At 53.4% G+C, this 17,852-nt stretch overlaps 1 protein-coding gene across 4 annotated transcripts in view; it reads right to left on the bottom strand.

Moving 5' to 3' along the window:
- PHRF1 (PHD and ring finger domains 1) overlaps positions 1-17,637 on the bottom strand; it is a 72,211-nt gene extending 54,574 nt beyond the window's left edge. The window contains exons 1-4 of one of the 4 annotated variants that reach the window (XM_075566796.1): positions 17,450-17,637; positions 4,434-4,605; positions 2,538-2,655; positions 1,130-1,225 (exon numbers count right to left, since the gene is read on the bottom strand). In XM_075566796.1, the coding sequence (XP_075422911.1) occupies positions 1,130-1,225; positions 2,538-2,631 (190 nt within the window). In that variant the 5' untranslated portion in view covers positions 2,632-2,655; positions 4,434-4,605; positions 17,450-17,637. The remainder of the gene's footprint in view (positions 1-1,129; positions 1,226-2,537; positions 2,656-4,433; positions 4,606-17,449) is intronic. The other 3 variants (XM_075566798.1, XM_075566795.1, XM_075566797.1) reach the window with 3 other exon arrangements.
- Between the last annotated feature and the right edge of the window lie 215 nt (positions 17,638-17,852).

Here is a 17,852-nt window from a genome sequence, read left to right as displayed (position 1 = left end):
ATCTCAAAAACCATATGATGCATGGACGCTTTCTTGATGGCATTTTGTTTATTTGGGAAGGGTGTATGTTAAGATTTTACACCACTTTACCTCTGATGAAGCAGATGAACAATCTGAGAAACACGTGCAAGAAAAAGAAAACAAAAAAAAGTTAATAAAAACGCAAGGAACAGAGAATTTCAACTAAAACTGAAAAATGTCTTCAGCTTGCTCAGAATGCATAGGGACACTTGAACAAACGATGAAGAGCTTCTCAAGATTGTAGTTGAAAACACTGGGGAAAAAAATGGAGGAATTGCCAACAAAAAAAATGAAGTGGAAGACGTCTAACATGAAATTAACCAACTTAAAAGAAATTGCCACCTCAAGATCGTTATGGGAGATTTGAATGCAAAGATTGGTGTCCAGCAAAAAGATGAAGCATCAGTTGGTAAGGAGCGGCTCAGTGACTGACTGGCACAGAGTTTGAAGCAAGGGAGCCTGGTTCAATTCCTTGTGACAAGTCACTTTATCTCCCTGTGCCTCAGGTATAAAAAAAAAATAGATTGTAAGCTCCACGGGGCAGGGACTGTGTCTGCAAAATGTCTCTAAAGCGCTACGTAAAACTAGCAGCGCTATACAAGAACATGCTATTACGATTATAAGTATGGTTACGCTAACAGGAATGAACGTTGGAGACAGATTGGCCGAATGTGAGAAACCATTTACATCATGAATTCATTAATCAAGAAGAATCCTGAATAGAAAACGTACATGGAGTGAACCCAAATGAATCAAGAATGAAAAGCGAAATATTCTAGCGAACCAGAAACACGTGATTGAAGATTGCACAAGTCCTTAACCATTTACACGCAAGGAGTGATCACTGGTTGGTTCGCTTAAAATTATATCTTTGTGTGAAGGTGGAAAGAAGAAAAAACGGATTCAAAAGATGACAAACAATCGACGTCAAGAACCTCAAAAATAACCGAAGAGAACTTTAACCAGAGCTGAAAAATTGCCTCAGCTTGCTCAAGATTCAGGAGGATAATTTAACAAACCGTAATGAAAAACCTGAGGTTTGCAGTAACTCCCCCCTGCCCCCCCCCCCACCCTTCTGTTTGTCTCAGGTCCCTCATTTCATGCTCACCTGACCCATCTTCTAAATCTTCATCCTCACCCTCTTCTTCCTCAAGACCCTCTTCTTCCTCGCTGCCCGATTCATCGTCAGAGTCCCCGACATCTTCTGAGGGAAATAGGTTAGAGGCCGTTAAAAAGGCATGAACATCATAACTAGAAAACGAGCATTTGCCCACGACCTACCTGGTATGGGTCAACAGGGCCTCTGAGGTGCCAGGGGTTGTGCGATGCCAGGTACGTAAAAAAGGAGCACGCAAAAGGTTATGAGGAAGTAATTTGTTTAGGCCCCCATGGCAGCAAAAAGGTAAATTAATAGGGTTTGCAGCATCTCTGGCCTATGCATTGAGCGTGACTCACCCTACTCTGGCAATCAAACCAGATTAACCCCACTGCGCCTTTACCCCTGTGCATGAGACGGACTCTTATCACATAAGGCATGTGACACTACCCCTCCCCTCCCATACCAAGTTTGAGAACGGCTGACATTTTATTTATCAAAGCTTAAAAAAGGATTTAATTTTGCAATATATTTGAAGTTAACTACAGGCATACCCAGGTTTAAGGACACTCATTTTAAGTACACTCACGAGTAAGGACATATCGCCCAATAGCAAACGGCAGCTCACGCATGCGCCTGTCAGCACGACCTGAACAGCAATACCGGCTCCCTACCTGTACCGAAGCTGTGCGCAAGCAGGGAGACTATAGAGCATGTTACGAATGCGTTATTTACATCAGTTATGCACGTATATGACGATTGCAGTACAGTACATGCATCGATAAGTGGGGAAAAGGTAGTGCTTCACTTTAAGTACATTTTCGCTTTACATACATGCTCTGGACCCATTGCGTACGTTAATGCGGGGTATGCCTGTATACGCTTTGTTATAAATGATATATATAGAAAGCAGCTTGGCTCTGTTACAAAATATACGTCCTTTCCATAATGTAGGGTGGAGTGGGAACTCTGACCAAGGTGAATTCTAGCAGGCCAGGAAACACACACACCTCTCACCCAGTATTTTTGCAAAAGAGCATTGGTTTTAGGAGTGTGTGTTTGTGTGTCATAGATGTGATGTGATCTTGTGTAACAAAACAGCTTATGATGGGTTTTGGCTTTACATGCACTTTTTACCAACTGGCGTAGGGGACTTTGGATATTGATGCTGGTGTCTCCATATTTACTGCAACCTATTACGCTGCAAGATATCAATGTGTATACCGTAACTATTTACCCTTCTATGTAAGACAGTCATTGTGTTTGCTCGGTCCCCCAGAAAAGAAATACTTTGGTGTCTCACTATATGAATAGGGGGTTCCACGTATTCGCAATATATTGGAAAGAGTTCCATTGGTCGTAGAAGGCCGATAACCACTGTTTTAGTCTGTCTGCGAACGCGCAAAAGAGCTGGTGTTACCATCATCGCTAGCCAGGACGAGCGCTTGCCGTCTGCGCTTCCCTTGGGTGCTGTTCCAGTTGATCAGCTGATCCTGGTTCTCTTCATCATCCATCGCTCCGCATCGGAAAACCACCCCCTGCAAGGAAACCCCGACAGGTAATTCCCACGTAGAACTAAAAGTGATCTAATGAGTATGTTTAATGGTTTAAAACAGACCCGGCCTACCTGCTCTTTGATCCTCTCTCCCCCCACCCAAAGTGGCTGGTCTCAGCGCACCCGATGCTGCTTTGACGTCACACTAGTAAAGCAGGATCAGGCACGCTGCTGCCGGTCGCAGCAGTGACGGACAGGTCAGTCAACGCACAATAAAGTTTTTAAGGCCTGGGTTAAAAGGCCAGGCCAAGAAGGATCAAAGTGACTTAATGACCGTGAAGTATTTATTGGGTTAGAGGGTCAGTTCCACATAGGCGCAAAGGGACTTCATGGCAGTGACGTGTTTAATGGGTAAAACATGCTAAGTGGCCTCAAAGAAGTGACATGTTTAATGGGTATACGGAGCAGTTCAACACAGGACCAAAGTGACCTAATGACAGTGATGTGTTAAATGAGTTAAAAAATAAAAAAAAGGATCTCTTTAGTTTTTCATCATATCTTATATAGCTCACACTCAATCCTCGTGAAAATGTGCACAATTGTAGGTCTGTTATGTAGATTAACACTATATAAGCAGCACAATGTGGACAATGAACTGATGATAACTAAATTGATTTCACTATATTATGTCAACAAGTACCAGATACACTGCGGGAGGTTCATGTTCATTAAACAAGAAATAGGAGTTTTTCCTTCGTAGCTCGAAAATGTGTTAAACTGTTGTAATCTAATCTGAAACACTAAGATTATTATATAGTTTGGGTTCAAAGTGTGGTTCAAAGTGTGGTTCAAAATGTCCTTCTGTGGAAACGCCCGAAGACGAGAACGTCGCTGTCTGATTGCATCATCGATAAAACGTTGTTCCAGCTGCTCCCCATCCTGAACGATACGTTGTTTAACTAATTCGTTTTGTTCCGTCCTTCTAAAGATCATCCTTTATCAGGAAATATTTTATATAAAGCGTTTTGGACCATAATTCTTGTTCTTTATCAAGCACTTTATAACGTACTTATCTTCTTCGCTCAACACCGTTTTGTAACGATGCGCTTGATGATGTCACCACGCCGTCACCAACTCCAAAGGATATTTATTCGATCAAATAATTCTTAAATATAAAAATCTACTGTGACAGACCTATAATCGCTCACATGTTCATGAAAAATTAGCCCTTTCCCCACAAGATATGACAAAAAAAAAAAGTCCCCTTTTTTTCTGAACTACCTCACATTTCTATTTTAGTAGTAGGGTTCCTTTTAACCTTTTCACTGCCAGAGGGCAGCCAACACATTGTAAAACCTGTCTGGCAGCAAAGGGGTTAATTGAATTATGCAAGTTAAAGGGCCAGTCTCTCATACTGTAGGACAAAAAGTGAACCAAGCACCGAGACAGGTTTAAGGAGTGGAAGGGTCAGGCCCCTGCACTGACCTAGTGACCGCAACGTGTTTCATTGGTAAAAGGGTCAGTCCCGCTTCGACCAAAGTTCCCAAATAACCGTAACATGTTTAAAGGGTAAAAGGGTTAATTCAACATAGGAGCAATGTGACCGAATGACAATCACATGTTTAATGGATTAAAGGATCAGTCCAACGTCAAACCAAAGGGCACGATGAACAGTGACATGACCAACAGGTTTTTTAATGGCGCTGATAGACATCCCTATATAACTGGGATCATTCTGTAGATCACACACAGGATACGTTAAAACCATTAGGCTAAGTCCCCGCTTCTGACGGCGGCGCGCGCCTCTCACCAGCCCCTCACCTCCTTTCTACCTGGCCCCGGTGTCTCCTCGCTTGTTGTCCCCCTCCGCGCTGTGGCGCGTCAGCCAGCAGGGGGAACAACAAGAGTGTGTTCCTGTGCGGCGACGAGGTCACATGGTGCGCTGTGAGCCAATCAAGAGGGGAGATCGCCGGAGTCTTGCTTTTCTCCTGAGCTGGAATGTGTTCAATGGAAAATTGCCATTACTCAGCATAAAACATGTTTCTCTCAAGCTTTTCTGTCAGAGCAAAATCAAAAAAATAATGACTGTTTGGCAGAAGAACAAACACACAGCTTCTCATTTAAATACAGCAGGCAAGAAATATTGATAGAAAATGCAGAGGCTATGGTACTCCATACCAGGAGACTGAGCAATGTAGTGCAGCTATCAGCCGGAGACGAGCGAATACTAGCAATAAAGCCATTATGCCAACCCACCCCCCCACCCCCGATCACGGTTTTCTGCTGTGCACGCAACACCAGTCCCGCATGCAGCAGCCTCCAGCGGGACCTTAGCCGTAGGTGTGTGGCTACCATTTCGGGTCTCGGCGCTGCCCGCCCCCTAATAAAAGGATGCCAAGTATAGGTCCTTTGAAATAAGTGGTAAGCAGAAGCTTTGTGGTGTTTTTACAATCCGTATCTGATGTCTTCTGGTGATCCTTATTAACAGAGCAGTCAGGAAGGTTTGAGGTCAGCTGTATAGGCGTAGGTCACTTCAGGAGAGGCTTCTTTTAAGCGTTGAAAAACAGAAAGTGAAGGCGCTTGCTGAATATTGAGTGGAAGAGATTTCCATAGGCAAGGGGAGGAAAAAGGTTTAAGACGGGAGAAGACTGTATAGGTAAAAGGTACAGCGAGAGATCCTTGGGTTGAGCGTAAGGCCGCGTCCAGGGTGATTGCACGCGCAATCTCGAGCGCCGTGACGTCAGGCACTCGGGCAATTCCTGGCCTGCTGGGTTGCGCGATCGGGGGTGTGCTTGTGACGTCACGTCAGCGATTCGCCCGCATTGGCTGAACCGAACACGTGACCAGGGCATGGCGCGACAAAGACAAAAATGTTGTCTTTGAACGCACTGTCTACCCACGCTCACGCGTCAATTCAGTTTCATTGTTTTGATTCTGCAGCTCGCGAGCTTCGAGACGCGTTGCCATGCGTCATGTAATGTCGCGTTGCTATGGCAACGTGACGTCATGGCGCATAGACGCCGGGAACCAAGGCAAGGAGGGGGGGCGCAGAGGACAGCCAGCAGGGAAGCGCTGGACAGAGGAAGGGGCGTAATTTTTCAATGTTGTAGCAGAGGAAACAACGAGGTTTAGTAACAGAGTTTATATGAGGGGAGAAGGAGGGGACAGAGTCAAATGTAACTCAGACTGCGTGCTTGAGAGACTGAGTGAATAGTGGTATTATTGACTGTAATAGAGAAGGGAACCTATGGGGCCTGTTTTGGGAGACGACAAAGAGCCATCCCCTCAGAGATGCCGATAGGCACTTTGTGCTTTTGGATTGGACTGCAGGTGTAAGGTCAGGTGCAGTTAACTATAGTTGGGTGTCAGCAGCATAGAGATGGTTGCTGAACCCAAAGGAAAAAATGAAACCACCCAGCGAATGTGTGTATAGTGAAAAGAGATGGGGGTCAGAAACAGGCCGTGATCCAGGAAAAGTAGCGCAAAGCACACACCGTGATAAATTATTAACGTAAAAAAGGGCAAACACAAAAATGGCATATACAACCCACGAGTGAAATGCAGGTTTTAGGTAAAGACCTTTCAAGATGTCTTTGCAAACTCTCCAAAATGTATGTGGGCGCAAATACTCCCAGGGAGCGTCCACTTTCTTCCCTATTTTGAAACATATTGCACTATTCCGTGTTTTTATCTCTTTATATACCCTGGGAGTATTGGCCCACGTGCATTTTCGAGACCTAAAAGAGAGTCCTGATGCACACGAACAGCTAGATCCAATGGAGGTAGAGGAGATGGCAAGAGAGACACTGAAGGAGTTGGGGGGTGGGGGGGAAGAGAGAACCACGAGAGGGTAGTGCCACGGATTCCAAGATTGAAGAATGTGGAAGACATGAGGATGGTAAACATGATCAGAACCAGAGGAGAGGTCCAGAAGGACCAGAACGGAGAAGGCAGGGTGGAGGGGATTTATCTGCAAATAGCTTCCGCCTTACCCTTGAAATAGTCAGGAAAGTCTTGGGGTGGAGAGCGGAGTATGATGTAGAGGGAGATTGTTTACAGAAGGATCCCATAATGATGCACTCAAAACCCTCAAAGAATGATACATTAAAATAGAACCATTAATAGATGTATATAGAACAATAAGGGGGGAGGGGGGCGGAGAGGACCTATAAAAGGAGATAACTAATATATTAAAAATGAATTAAATTGAATGGTAGTTGCGACTGTGTAACAACACACGAGACACTGGTATAAACTCTGCATATACGGTCACTGATCGTGTTTGAAGATCTGAGCTAATATAACTGAACAAGCTCCTCGCCCCTACCACATGCAGCACGTCTCATCTGAGATCAGACTCAGAAAGACTGTTCATGGTCCCAAGGCTCAACAAAGTATCCGGCCGCTCCTCCTCCTCTTACCGTGCACCCCAAAACTGGAACAACCTACCAGAGGCTCTCACAGCCACCAACAGTCTAAGTTCTTTCAAAACCAAGGCTGTCTCACATTTTAATCTGGTCTGTAACTGTTACATATGCCCATAATATATATTTTCTTTAACTGTCATGCAATGTCTTGTATATAATGTATACCTTGTTCATTTATGCAACTGTATTTGTAACCAAGTATTATTTGTCTTAACTCTGTGCCCAGGTCATACTTGAAAACGAGAGGTAACTCTCAATGTATTACTTCCTGGTAAAATATTTTATAAATAAATAATAAGAACACGTGTAAGTGAATAAACTAATATCTGTGTAAACTGTGCAAGGTTAAATGAGAGGAGGGGGGGATATGTGAATATAAATAGTGATTAACAGGTGAATGACCCGAGGAATAATACCGACTAGTAATATCCCATGTAAAATGCTCACAGACCACTATATACTGTCTGTGGCTATAACTGCTACCGAGCACCGCACTGAAGCAGTCTAAGGCCTTGGATATAATGGGCGCACGCAACGGAGCGCATGGCGTCGTGCTCGCCTGTCGGCCGAGCGATCTGTGGATCCACAGCGACGGGGAGGCGTGGCCGTGACGTCACGAGGCTGGTTCAACCTAATTGGCTGAACCGCTCACGTGACCCGGCCGTCGCACTACAAAAACAAATTCTCTTGTCTCTTGAAAATGCTGCATCGCGTGCGCTCTATGGCCTGCCAGAGGTGTGGCCTGTTCACGCCCCGCCCACTCACACTATGTACGTGGCCTAAGCGTCTTGCTTAACACTGTAACAGGTGCCCGCAGTAATGCTGGGCTAAGCTAGAATAGCTAATCGAGGCCCTATCATATACTTTGTTTCACTGCAGCAATAAAATCAATATGCTCCGTCTCCGAAACCTGTGTCGCTGTCACGCTAGTGACGTCACAATAACGGACGTGTGATGTCACTAGCGCGACTAAGACACAGGTTTCGGAGACGGAGCATATTGATATTATTGCTGCAGTGAAACAAAGTATATGATAGGGCCTCGATTAGCTATTCTAGCTTAGCCCAGCGTTACTGCGGGCACCTGTTACAGTGTTAAGCAAGCCGCTTAGACTTTGGACTGCTTCAGCGCGGTGCTCAATAGCAGTTATAGCCACCAACAGTATATAGTGGTCTGTGAGCACTTTACATGGGATATTACTAGTCAGTATTATCCCTCAGGGTCATTTATTCACCTGTTAATCACTATTTATATTCACATATCCCCCCCCTCCTCCCATTTAACCTTGCACAGTTTACACAGATATTAGTTTATTCACTTACACGTGTTCTTATATAAGCTCAGACATTCGTACACGATCAGTGATCATATATACCAGTGTCTCATGTGTGTTGTTACACAGTCGCAACTACCATTCAATTTAATTCATTTTTAATATATTAGTTCTCTCCTCCATAGTGCCTCCCCCTCCCCCTTTATTGATTTATATAAATCTATTAAAGGTTCTATTTTAATTATCATTCTGTGAGGTTTCTGAGTGCATCATTATGGGATCCTTCTGTAAATAATGTCCATTGTAACCAGTTCTCAGATAGCACCCGTTCAGTAGCAGTAGTAGTACCTAGCCGAGCAGGCACATTTTCACTAACTCATGATGTCGTGGGAGGCAGAAGTGGATCAAAGACAAAGAGGTGGCATGGGTCGCATTGGTACCTGTTTATTAGAGTGAAGTTGCGCTATTTGGCTGGAAAGAGAGAAGAGTTAAAGCAGGACAAGATGAATTTGTAGTGAAGGACATTTGCTAGAGTGCCATTCCCTCCCAGGGTGTTCAGCAGGACGAGTACAAGAGCGCAGAAAGCGTGTCCGAGTGTTTAGCCAAGGTTGCGACTTTGAGCACGGTGTCGGCGTACAGGAGAAGCATGCTGGTCAACGGAGGTAAGGACAGGTATAAGTAGTGACAATGCTGCTTGCGCCTCAGAAGGATGGCAGTGACGAACGTTTAGGTTTCAGGCTGGATTCCAGGGACTGATGGTCAAATGGTACGCAGGATCCGAGTGTAGCAAGGAGAGGGTGGAGTGTGAGGAATGGAGGGGGGAACAGATTACATTAGAGCTAGAGAGCAGGAAAGGAGAAATTGAGAAAAATCACATAAGGAACAGTTTTTAGTAATGACGAGGTGAAGGAAGAGGCCGTCCTTTTGGGTGCTGAAAGCAGTACCTTGGTGGAGACGGGGGGCGAGATCCCAGGAAAGAGAGGGGTCATCTATCTGGCAAAGTCCCCTAATAAGAGAGATGATGGGTCACAGGAGAGGAAGAAAGATGACCAGGGACTCAAAGTCAGAGAGGAAGATGCTAGATGGCGTATAAATAATAGCAATGCACAGTGAGGAGAGAAAAGGTGAACGTGTGAGCCACCGAGGACAAGAATAATAGGGAAGCAGGTGTATGCAAGAGCTGAAACTTGCAGGGAGAATTCCCACTTTACCATCGTATCCCACGGGGGGAGGTGCGAGCCAGAAAGAAAGGCCACCACAGCATAGAGCTGCCACCAGAGCAGGAAACCAAGGTTAAGTCTGTGCAAAGAGGTGGAGAGCGAGGTGTACGCGCCCCCGACGTCCATGTATTAGGAGGCGGGGAGAGGAACGCGCCCCCGACGTCCATGTATTAGGAGGCGGGGAGAGGAACGCGCCCCCGACGTCCATGTATTAGGAGGCGGGGAGAGGTACGTGCCCCCGACGTCCGTGTATTAGGAGGCGGGGAGAGGTACGTGCCCCCAACATCCGTGTATTAGGAGGCAGGGAGAGGTACGTGCCCCCGACGTCCGTGTATTAGGAGGTAGGGAGAGGTACGCGCCCCCGACGTCCGTGTATTAGGAGGCGGGGAGAGGTACGCGCCCCGACGTCCGTGTATTAGGAGGCGGGGAGAGGTACGCGCCCCGACGTCCGTGTATTAGGAGGCGGGGAGAGGTACGCGCCCCCGACGTCCGTGTATTAGGAGGCGGGGAGAGGTACGTGCCCCGACGTCCGTGTATTAGGAGGCGGGGAGAGGTACGTGCCCCCGTCGTCCGTGTATTAGGAGGCGGGGAGAGGTACGCGTCCCCGACGTCCGTGTATTAGGAGGCGGGGAGAGGTACGTGCCGGAGTTCTGTGTATTAGGAGGCAGGGAGAGGTACGCGCCCCGACGTCCGTGTATTAGGAGGCGGGGAGAGGTACGTGCCGGAGGTCTGTGTATTAGGAGGCGGGGAGAGGTACGTGCCGGAGGTCTGTGTATTAGGAGGCGGGGAGAGGTACGCGCCCCGACGTCCGTGTATTAGGAGGCGGGGAGAGGTACGCGCCCCCGACGTCCGTGTATTAGGAGGCAGGGAGAGGTACGTGCCCCCGACGTCCGTGTATTAGGAGGCGGGGAGAGGTACGCGCCCCCGACGTCCGTGTATTAGGAGGCGGGGAGAGGTACGTGCCCCGACGTCCGTGTATTAGGAGGCAGGGAGAGGTACGTGCCCCCGACGTCCGTGTATTAGGAGGCGGGGAGAGGTACGTGCCGGAGTTCTGTGTATTAGGAGGCAGGGAGAGGTACGTGCCCCCGACGTCCGTGTATTAGGAGGCGGGGAGAGGTACGTGCCCCGACGTCCGTGTATTAGGAGGCGGGGAGAGGTACGTGCCGGAGGTCTGTGTATTAGGAGGCAGGGAGAGGTACGCGCCCCCGACGTCCGTGTATTAGGAGGCGGGGAGAGGTACGCGCCCCCGACGTCTGTGTATTAGGAGGCGGGGAGAGGTACGCGCCCCCGACGTCCGTGTATTAGGAGGCGGGGAGAGGTACGCGCCCCCGACGTCCGTGTATTAGGAGGCGGGGAGAGGTACGTGCCGGAGGTCTGTGTATTAGGAGGCAGGGAGAGGTACGTGCCGGAGGTCTGTGTATTAGGAGGCGGGGAGAGGTATGCGCCCCCGACGTCCGTGTATTAGGAGGCGGGGAGAGGTACGCGCCCCCGACGTCTGTGTATTAGGAGGCGGGGAGAGGTACGCGCCCCGACGTCCGTGTATTAGGAGGCGGGGAGAGGTACGTGCCGGAGGTCTGTGTATTAGGAGGCGGGGAGAGGTACGCGCCCCCGACGTCCGTGTATTAGGAGGCGGGGAGAGGTACGTGCCGGAGGTCTGTGTATTAGGAGGCAGGGAGAGGTACGTGCCGGAGGTCTGTGTATTAGGAGGCGGGGAGAGGTATGCGCCCCCGACGTCCGTGTATTAGGAGGCGGGGAGAGGTACGTGCCCCCGACGTCCGTGTATTAGGAGGCAGGGAGAGGTACGCGCCCCCGACGTCCGTGTATTAGGAGGCGGGGAGAGGTACGCGCCCCCGACGTCCGTGTATTAGGAGGCGGGGAGAGGTACGTGCCCCCGACGTCCGTGTATTAGGAGGCGGGGAGAGGTACGCGCCCCCGACGTCCGTGTATTAGGAGGCAGGGAGAGGTACGTGCCGGAGGTCTGTGTATTAGGAGGCGGGGAGAGGTACGCGCCCCCGACGTCCGTGTATTAGGAGGCGGGGAGAGGTACGTGCCGGAGGTCTGTGTATTAGGAGGCGGGGAGAGGTACGCGCCGGAGGTCTGTGTATTAGGAGGCAGGGAGAGGTACGTGCCCCCGACGTCCGTGTATTAGGAGGCGGGGAGAGGTACGCGCCCCCGACGTCCGTGTATTAGGAGGCGGGGAGAGGTACGCGCTCCCGACGTCCGTGTATTAGGAGGCAGGGAGAGGTATGTGCCGGAGGTCTGTGTATTAGGAGGCAGGGAGAGGTATGTGCCGGAGGTCTGTGTATTAGGAGGCGGGGAGAGGTACGCGCCCCCGACGTCCGTGTATTAGGAGGCGGGGAGAGGTACGTGCCGGAGGTCTGTGTATTAGGAGGCGGGGAGAGGAACGCGCTCCCGACGTCCGTGTATTAGGAGGCGGGGAGAGGTACATGCCGGAGGTCTGTGTATTAGGAGGCAGGGAGAGGCACGCGCCCCCGACGTCCGTGTATTAGGAGGCGGGGAGAGGTACGTGCCAGAGGTCTATGTATTAGGAGGCAGGGAGAGGTACGTGCCCCCGACGTCCGTGTATTAGGAGGCGGGGAGAGGTACGTGCCGGAGGTCCGTGTATTAGGAGGCGGGGAGAGGTACGCGCCCCGACGTCCGTGTATTAGGAGGCGGGGAGAGGTACGCGCCCCCGACGTCCGTGTATTAGGAGGCAGGGAGAGGTACGCGCCCCCGACGTCCGTGTATTAGGAGGCGGGGAGAGGTACGTGCCCCCGACGTCCGTGTATTAGGAGGCAGGGAGAGGTACGCGCCCCCGACGTCCGTGTATTAGGAGGCAGGGAGAGGTACGTGCCCCCGACGTCCGTTTATTAGGAGGCGGGGAGAGGTACGTGCCCCCGTCGTCCGTGTATTAGGAGGCGGGGAGAGGTACGCGCCCCCGACGTCTGTGTATTAGGAGGCAGGGAGAGGTACGTGCCCCCGACGTCCGTGTATTAGGAGGCGGGGAGAGGTACGTGCCCCCGACGTCCGTGTATTAGGAGGCGGGGAGAGGTACGTGCCCCCGACGTCCGTGTATTAGGAGGCAGGGAGAGGTACGTGCCCCCGACGTCCGTTTATTAGGAGGCGGGGAGAGGTACGTGCCCCCGTCGTCCGTGTATTAGGAGGCGGGGAGAGGTACGCGCCCCCGACGTCTGTGTATTAGGAGGCAGGGAGAGGTACGCGCCTCCGACGTCCGTGTATTAGGAGGCGGGGAGAGGTACGCGCCCCCGACGTCTGTGTATTAGGAGGCAGGGAGAGGTACGCGCCTCCGACGTCCGTGTATTAGGAGGCAGGGAGAGGTACGCGCCCCCGACTTCCGTGTATTAGGAGGCGGGGAGAGGTACGCGCCCCCGACGTCCGTGTATTAGGAGGCAGGGAGAGGTACGTGCCGGAGGTCTGTGTATTAAAAGGCAGGGAGAGGTACGCGCCCCCGACGTCCGTGTATTAGGAGGCGGGGAGAGGTACGTGCCCCCGACGTCCGTGTATTAGGAGGCAGGGAGAGGTACGTGCCCCCGACGTCCGTGTATTAGGAGGCGGGGAGAGGTACGTGCCCCCAACATCCGTGTATTAGGAGGTAGGGAGAGGTACGTGCCCCCGACGTCCGTGTATTAGGAGGCGGGGAGAGGTACGTGCCCCCAACATCCGTGTATTAGGAGGCGGGGAGAGGTACGTGCCGGAGGTCTGTGTATTAGGAGGCAGGGAGAGGTACGTGCCCCCGACGTCCGTGTATTAGGAGGTAGGGAGAGGTACGTGCCCCCGACGTCCGTGTATTAGGAGGCAGGGAGAGGTACGTGCCCCCGACGTCTGTGTATTAGGAGGCAGGGAGAGGTACGCGCCCCCGACGTCCGTGTATTAGGAGGCGGGGAGAGGTACGTGCCCCCGACGTCCGTGTATTAGGAGGCAGGGAGAGGTATGTGCCCCCGACGTCCGTGTATTAGGAGGCAGGGAGAGGTACGTGCCCCCGTCGTCCGTGTATTAGGAGGCAGGGAGAGGTACGCGCCCCCGACGTCCGTGTATTAGGAGGCGGGGAGAGGTACGCGCCCCCGATGTCCGTGTATTAGGAGGCGGGGAGAGGTACGTGCCGGAGGTCTGTGTATTAGGAGGCGGGGAGAGGTACGTGCCCCCGACGTCCGTGTATTAGGAGGTAGGGAGAGGTACGTGCCCCCGACGTCCGTGTATTAGGAGGCAGGGAGAGGTATGTGCCGGAGGTCTGTGTATTAGGAGGCAGGGAGAGGTACGCGCCCCCGACGTCCGTGTTTTAGGAGACGGGGAGAGGTATGTGCCGGAGGTCTGTGTATTAGGAGGCAGGGAGAGGTACGTGCCCCCGATGTCCGTGTATTAGGAGGCAGGGAGAGGTATGTGCCGGAGGTCTGTGTATTAGGAGGCGGGGAGAGGTACGCGCCCCCGACGTCCGTGTATTAGGAGGCGGGGAGAGGTACGTGCCCCCGATGTCCGTGTATTAGGAGGCAGGGAGAGGTATGTGCCGGAGGTCTGTGTATTAGGAGGCGGGGAGAGGTACGCGCCCCCGACGTCCGTGTATTAGGAGGCGGGGAGAGGTACGTGCCGGAGGTCTGTGTATTAGGAGGCGGGGAGAGGAACGCGCTCCCGACGTCCGTGTATTAGGAGGCGGGGAGAGGTACGTGCCGGAGGTCTGTGTATTAGGAGGCGGGGAGAGGAACGCGCTCCCGACGTCCGTGTATTAGGAGGCAGGGAGAGGCACGCGCCCCCGACGTCCGTGTATTAGGAGGCGGGGAGAGGTACGTGCCAGAGGTCTATGTATTAGGAGGCAGGGAGAGGTACGTGCCCCCGACGTCCGTGTATTAGGAGGCGGGGAGAGGTACGTGCCGGAGGTCCGTGTATTAGGAGGCGGGGAGAGGTACGCGCTCCGACGTCCGTGTATTAGGAGGCGGGGAGAGGTACGCGCCCCCGACGTCCGTGTATTAGGAGGCAGGGAGAGGTACGCGCCCCCGACGTCCGTGTATTAGGAGGCGGGGAGAGGTACGCGCCCCCGACGTCCGTGTATTAGGAGGCAGGGAGAGGTACGCGCCCCCGACGTCCGTGTATTAGGAGGCGGGGAGAGGTACGCGCCCCCGACGTCCGTTTATTAGGAGGCGGGGAGAGGTACGCGCCCCCGACGTCTGTGTATTAGGAGGCAGGGAGAGGTACGCGCCCCCGTCGTCCGTGTATTAGGAGGCGGGGAGAGGTACGCGCCCCCGACGTCTGTGTATTAGGAGGCAGGGAGAGGTACGTGCCGGAGGTCTGTGTATTAGGAGGCAGGGAGAGGTACGTGCCCCCGACGTCCGTGTATTAGGAGGCGGGGAGAGGTACGCGCCCCCGACGTCCGTGTATTAGGAGGCGGGGAGAGGTACGTGCCCCCGACGTCCGTGTATTAGGAGGTAGGGAGAGGTACGTGCCCCCGACGTCCGTGTATTAGGAGGCAGGGAGAGGTACGTGCCCCCGACGTCCGTGTATTAGGAGGCGGGGAGAGGTACGTGCCCCCAACATCCGTGTATTAGGAGGTAGGGAGAGGTACGTGCCCCCGACGTCCGTGTATTAGGAGGCGGGGAGAGGTACGTGCCCCCAACATCCGTGTATTAGGAGGCGGGGAGAGGTACGTGCCGGAGGTCTGTGTATTAGGAGGCAGGGAGAGGTACGTGCCCCCGACGTCCGTGTATTAGGAGGTAGGGAGAGGTACGTGCCCCCGACGTCCGTGTATTAGGAGGCAGGGAGAGGTACGCGCCCCCGTCGTCCGTGTATTAGGAGGCAGGGAGAGGTACGCGCCCCCGACGTCCGTGTATTAGGAGGCGGGGAGAGGTACGCGCCCCCGATGTCCGTGTATTAGGAGGCAGGGAGAGGTACGTGCCGGAGGTCTGTGTATTAGGAGGCAGGGAGAGGTACGCGCCCCCGACGTCCGTGTATTAGGAGGCGGGGAGAGGTACGCGCCCCCGACGTCCGTCTATTAGGAGGCGGGGAGAGGTACGTGCCCCCGACGTCCGTGTATTAGGAGGTAGGGAGAGGTACGTGCCCCCGACGTCCGTGTATTAGGAGGCAGGGAGAGGTACGTGCCGGAGGTCTGTGTATTAGGAGGCAGGGAGAGGTACGTGCCCCCGTCGTCCGTGTATTAGGAGGCGGGGAGAGGTACGCGCCGGAGGTCTGTGTATTAGGAGGCAGGGAGAGGTACGTGCCCCCGACGTCCGTGTATTAGGAGGTAGGGAGAGGTACGTGCCCCCGACGTCCGTGTATTAGGAGGCAGGGAGAGGTATGTGCCGGAGGTCTGTGTATTAGGAGGCGGGGAGAGGTACGCGCCTCCGACGTCCGTGTATTAGGAGGCGGGGAGAGGTACGCGCCCCCGACGTCTGTGTATTAGGAGGCGGGGAGAGGTACGTGCCCCCGACGTCCGTGTATTAGGAGGCGGGGAGAGGTACGCGCCCCCGACGTCCGTGTATTAGGAGGCGGGGAGAGGTACGTGCCCCCGACGTCCGTGTATTAGGAGGCAGGGAGAGGTACGTGCCCCCGACGTCCGTGTATTAGGAGGCAGGGAGAGGTACGCGCCCCCGACGTCCGTGTATTAGGAGGCAGGGAGAGGTACGTGCCCCCGACGTCCGTGTATTAGGAGGCAGGGAGAGGTACGCGCCCCCGACGTCCATGTATTAGGAGGCGGGGAGAGGTACGCGCCCCCGACATCCGTGTATTAGGAGGCGGGGAGAGGTACGTGCCGGAGGTCTGTGTATTAGGAGGCGGGGAGAGGTACGTGCCGGAGGTCTGTGTATTAGGAGGCGGGGAGAGGTACGTGCCGGAGGTCTGTGTATTAGGAGGCGGGGAGAGGTACGTGCCGGAGGTCTGTGTATTAGGAGGCGGGGAGAGGTACGTGCCGGAGGTCTGTGTATTAGGAGGCGGGGAGAGGTACGTGCCGGAGGTCTGTGTATTAGGAGGCGGGGAGAGGTACGTGCCCCCGACGTCCGTGTATTAGGAGGCAGGGAGAGGTACGTGCCAGAGGTCTATGTATTAGGAGGCGGGGAGAGGTACGTGCCCCCGACGTCCGTGTATTAGGAGGCGGGGAGAGGTACGTGCCCCCGACGTCCGTGTATTAGGAGGCGGGGAGAGGTACGTGCCCCCGACGTCCGTGTATTAGGAGGCGGGGAGAGGTACGCGCCCCCGACGTCCGTGTATTAGGAGGCAGGGAGAGGTACGCGCCCCCGACGTCCGTGTATTAGGAGGCAGGGAGAGGTACGCGCCCCCGACGTCCGTGTATTAGGAGGCAGGGAGAGGTACGCGCCCCCGACGTCCGTGTATTAGGAGGCAGGGAGAGGTACGTGCCCCCGACGACCGTGTATTAGGAGGCGGGGAGAGGTACGCGCCCCCGACGTCCGTGTATTAGGAGGCGGGGAGAGGTACGCGCCCCCGACGTCTGTGTATTAGGAGGCAGGGAGAGGTACGTGCCAGAGGTCTATGTATTAGAGGCAGGGAGAAGTACATGCCTGAGGTCTGTGTATTAGGAGGCAGGGAGAGGTATGTGCCCCGAACGTCTGTGTATTAGGAGACGTGAAAGGTATACATAAAGGTCTTCATGACATCTCTGACAGGTTTGTATCTATGACGTCAATTTGATTGGTAGTGTTCAGTGATTTCACTCACAGAAACGTGCCCCTGGAGTCACAGTGTGAGTGAGTGGGGGGATCAGGGGGGAAATGTGTGTGTATGTATGTGTGTGTGTGGGGGGGGGGGAATGTGTGTGTGGGGGGGGGGGGGAATGTGTGTGTGAGGGGGAGGGGGGGTCGTATCCCTGACATCACACTGTGTGTATGCGGGGAGGGGGGGTCGTATCCCTGACATCGCAGTGCGAGGCCTGCGTGTCTCTGACGTCCCGCTGTCACTCACCCCCGGGTCTCCCCCTTGTCTCTCTTCGCACAGTTCGAGGCCTCGGGCCCGACAAGTGGCGAAGTGCGAGCGGAAGCCAGTAGCAGATGGGTTCTCCTTCCGGGGTCAGCCGCTCGCGGTGACGTCACGCAGCCACTAGGAAGAGGCCATCCTCCTTTGGAGTGGTCACAGCGGCCGGATTCCCCGGTTGCCGTGGAGACCAGAGGAGTGGGGGGGAGGCGGGGGGGCGGGGCCGTGGGAAGGTTCATTGCGCGCGCAAGGGAGAGAGAACGTTCCATATTCCGCGAGCGAGGGGGGCGGGGCGAATTAAGCGTAGTATCTATTTATTCAGAACACACATGATACAGAACGGAACAAACCATGTGTGAGGAGGAGGGGGGGGGGGGTCACTGTGATATATATA

The sequence above is a fragment of the Ascaphus truei genome, chromosome 12 (assembly GCF_040206685.1).
Source record: "Ascaphus truei isolate aAscTru1 chromosome 12, aAscTru1.hap1, whole genome shotgun sequence".
In the NCBI taxonomy this organism is placed as follows: domain Eukaryota; kingdom Metazoa; phylum Chordata; class Amphibia; order Anura; family Ascaphidae; genus Ascaphus; species Ascaphus truei.
This window is presented reverse-complemented; position numbering and strand designations above follow the sequence as displayed.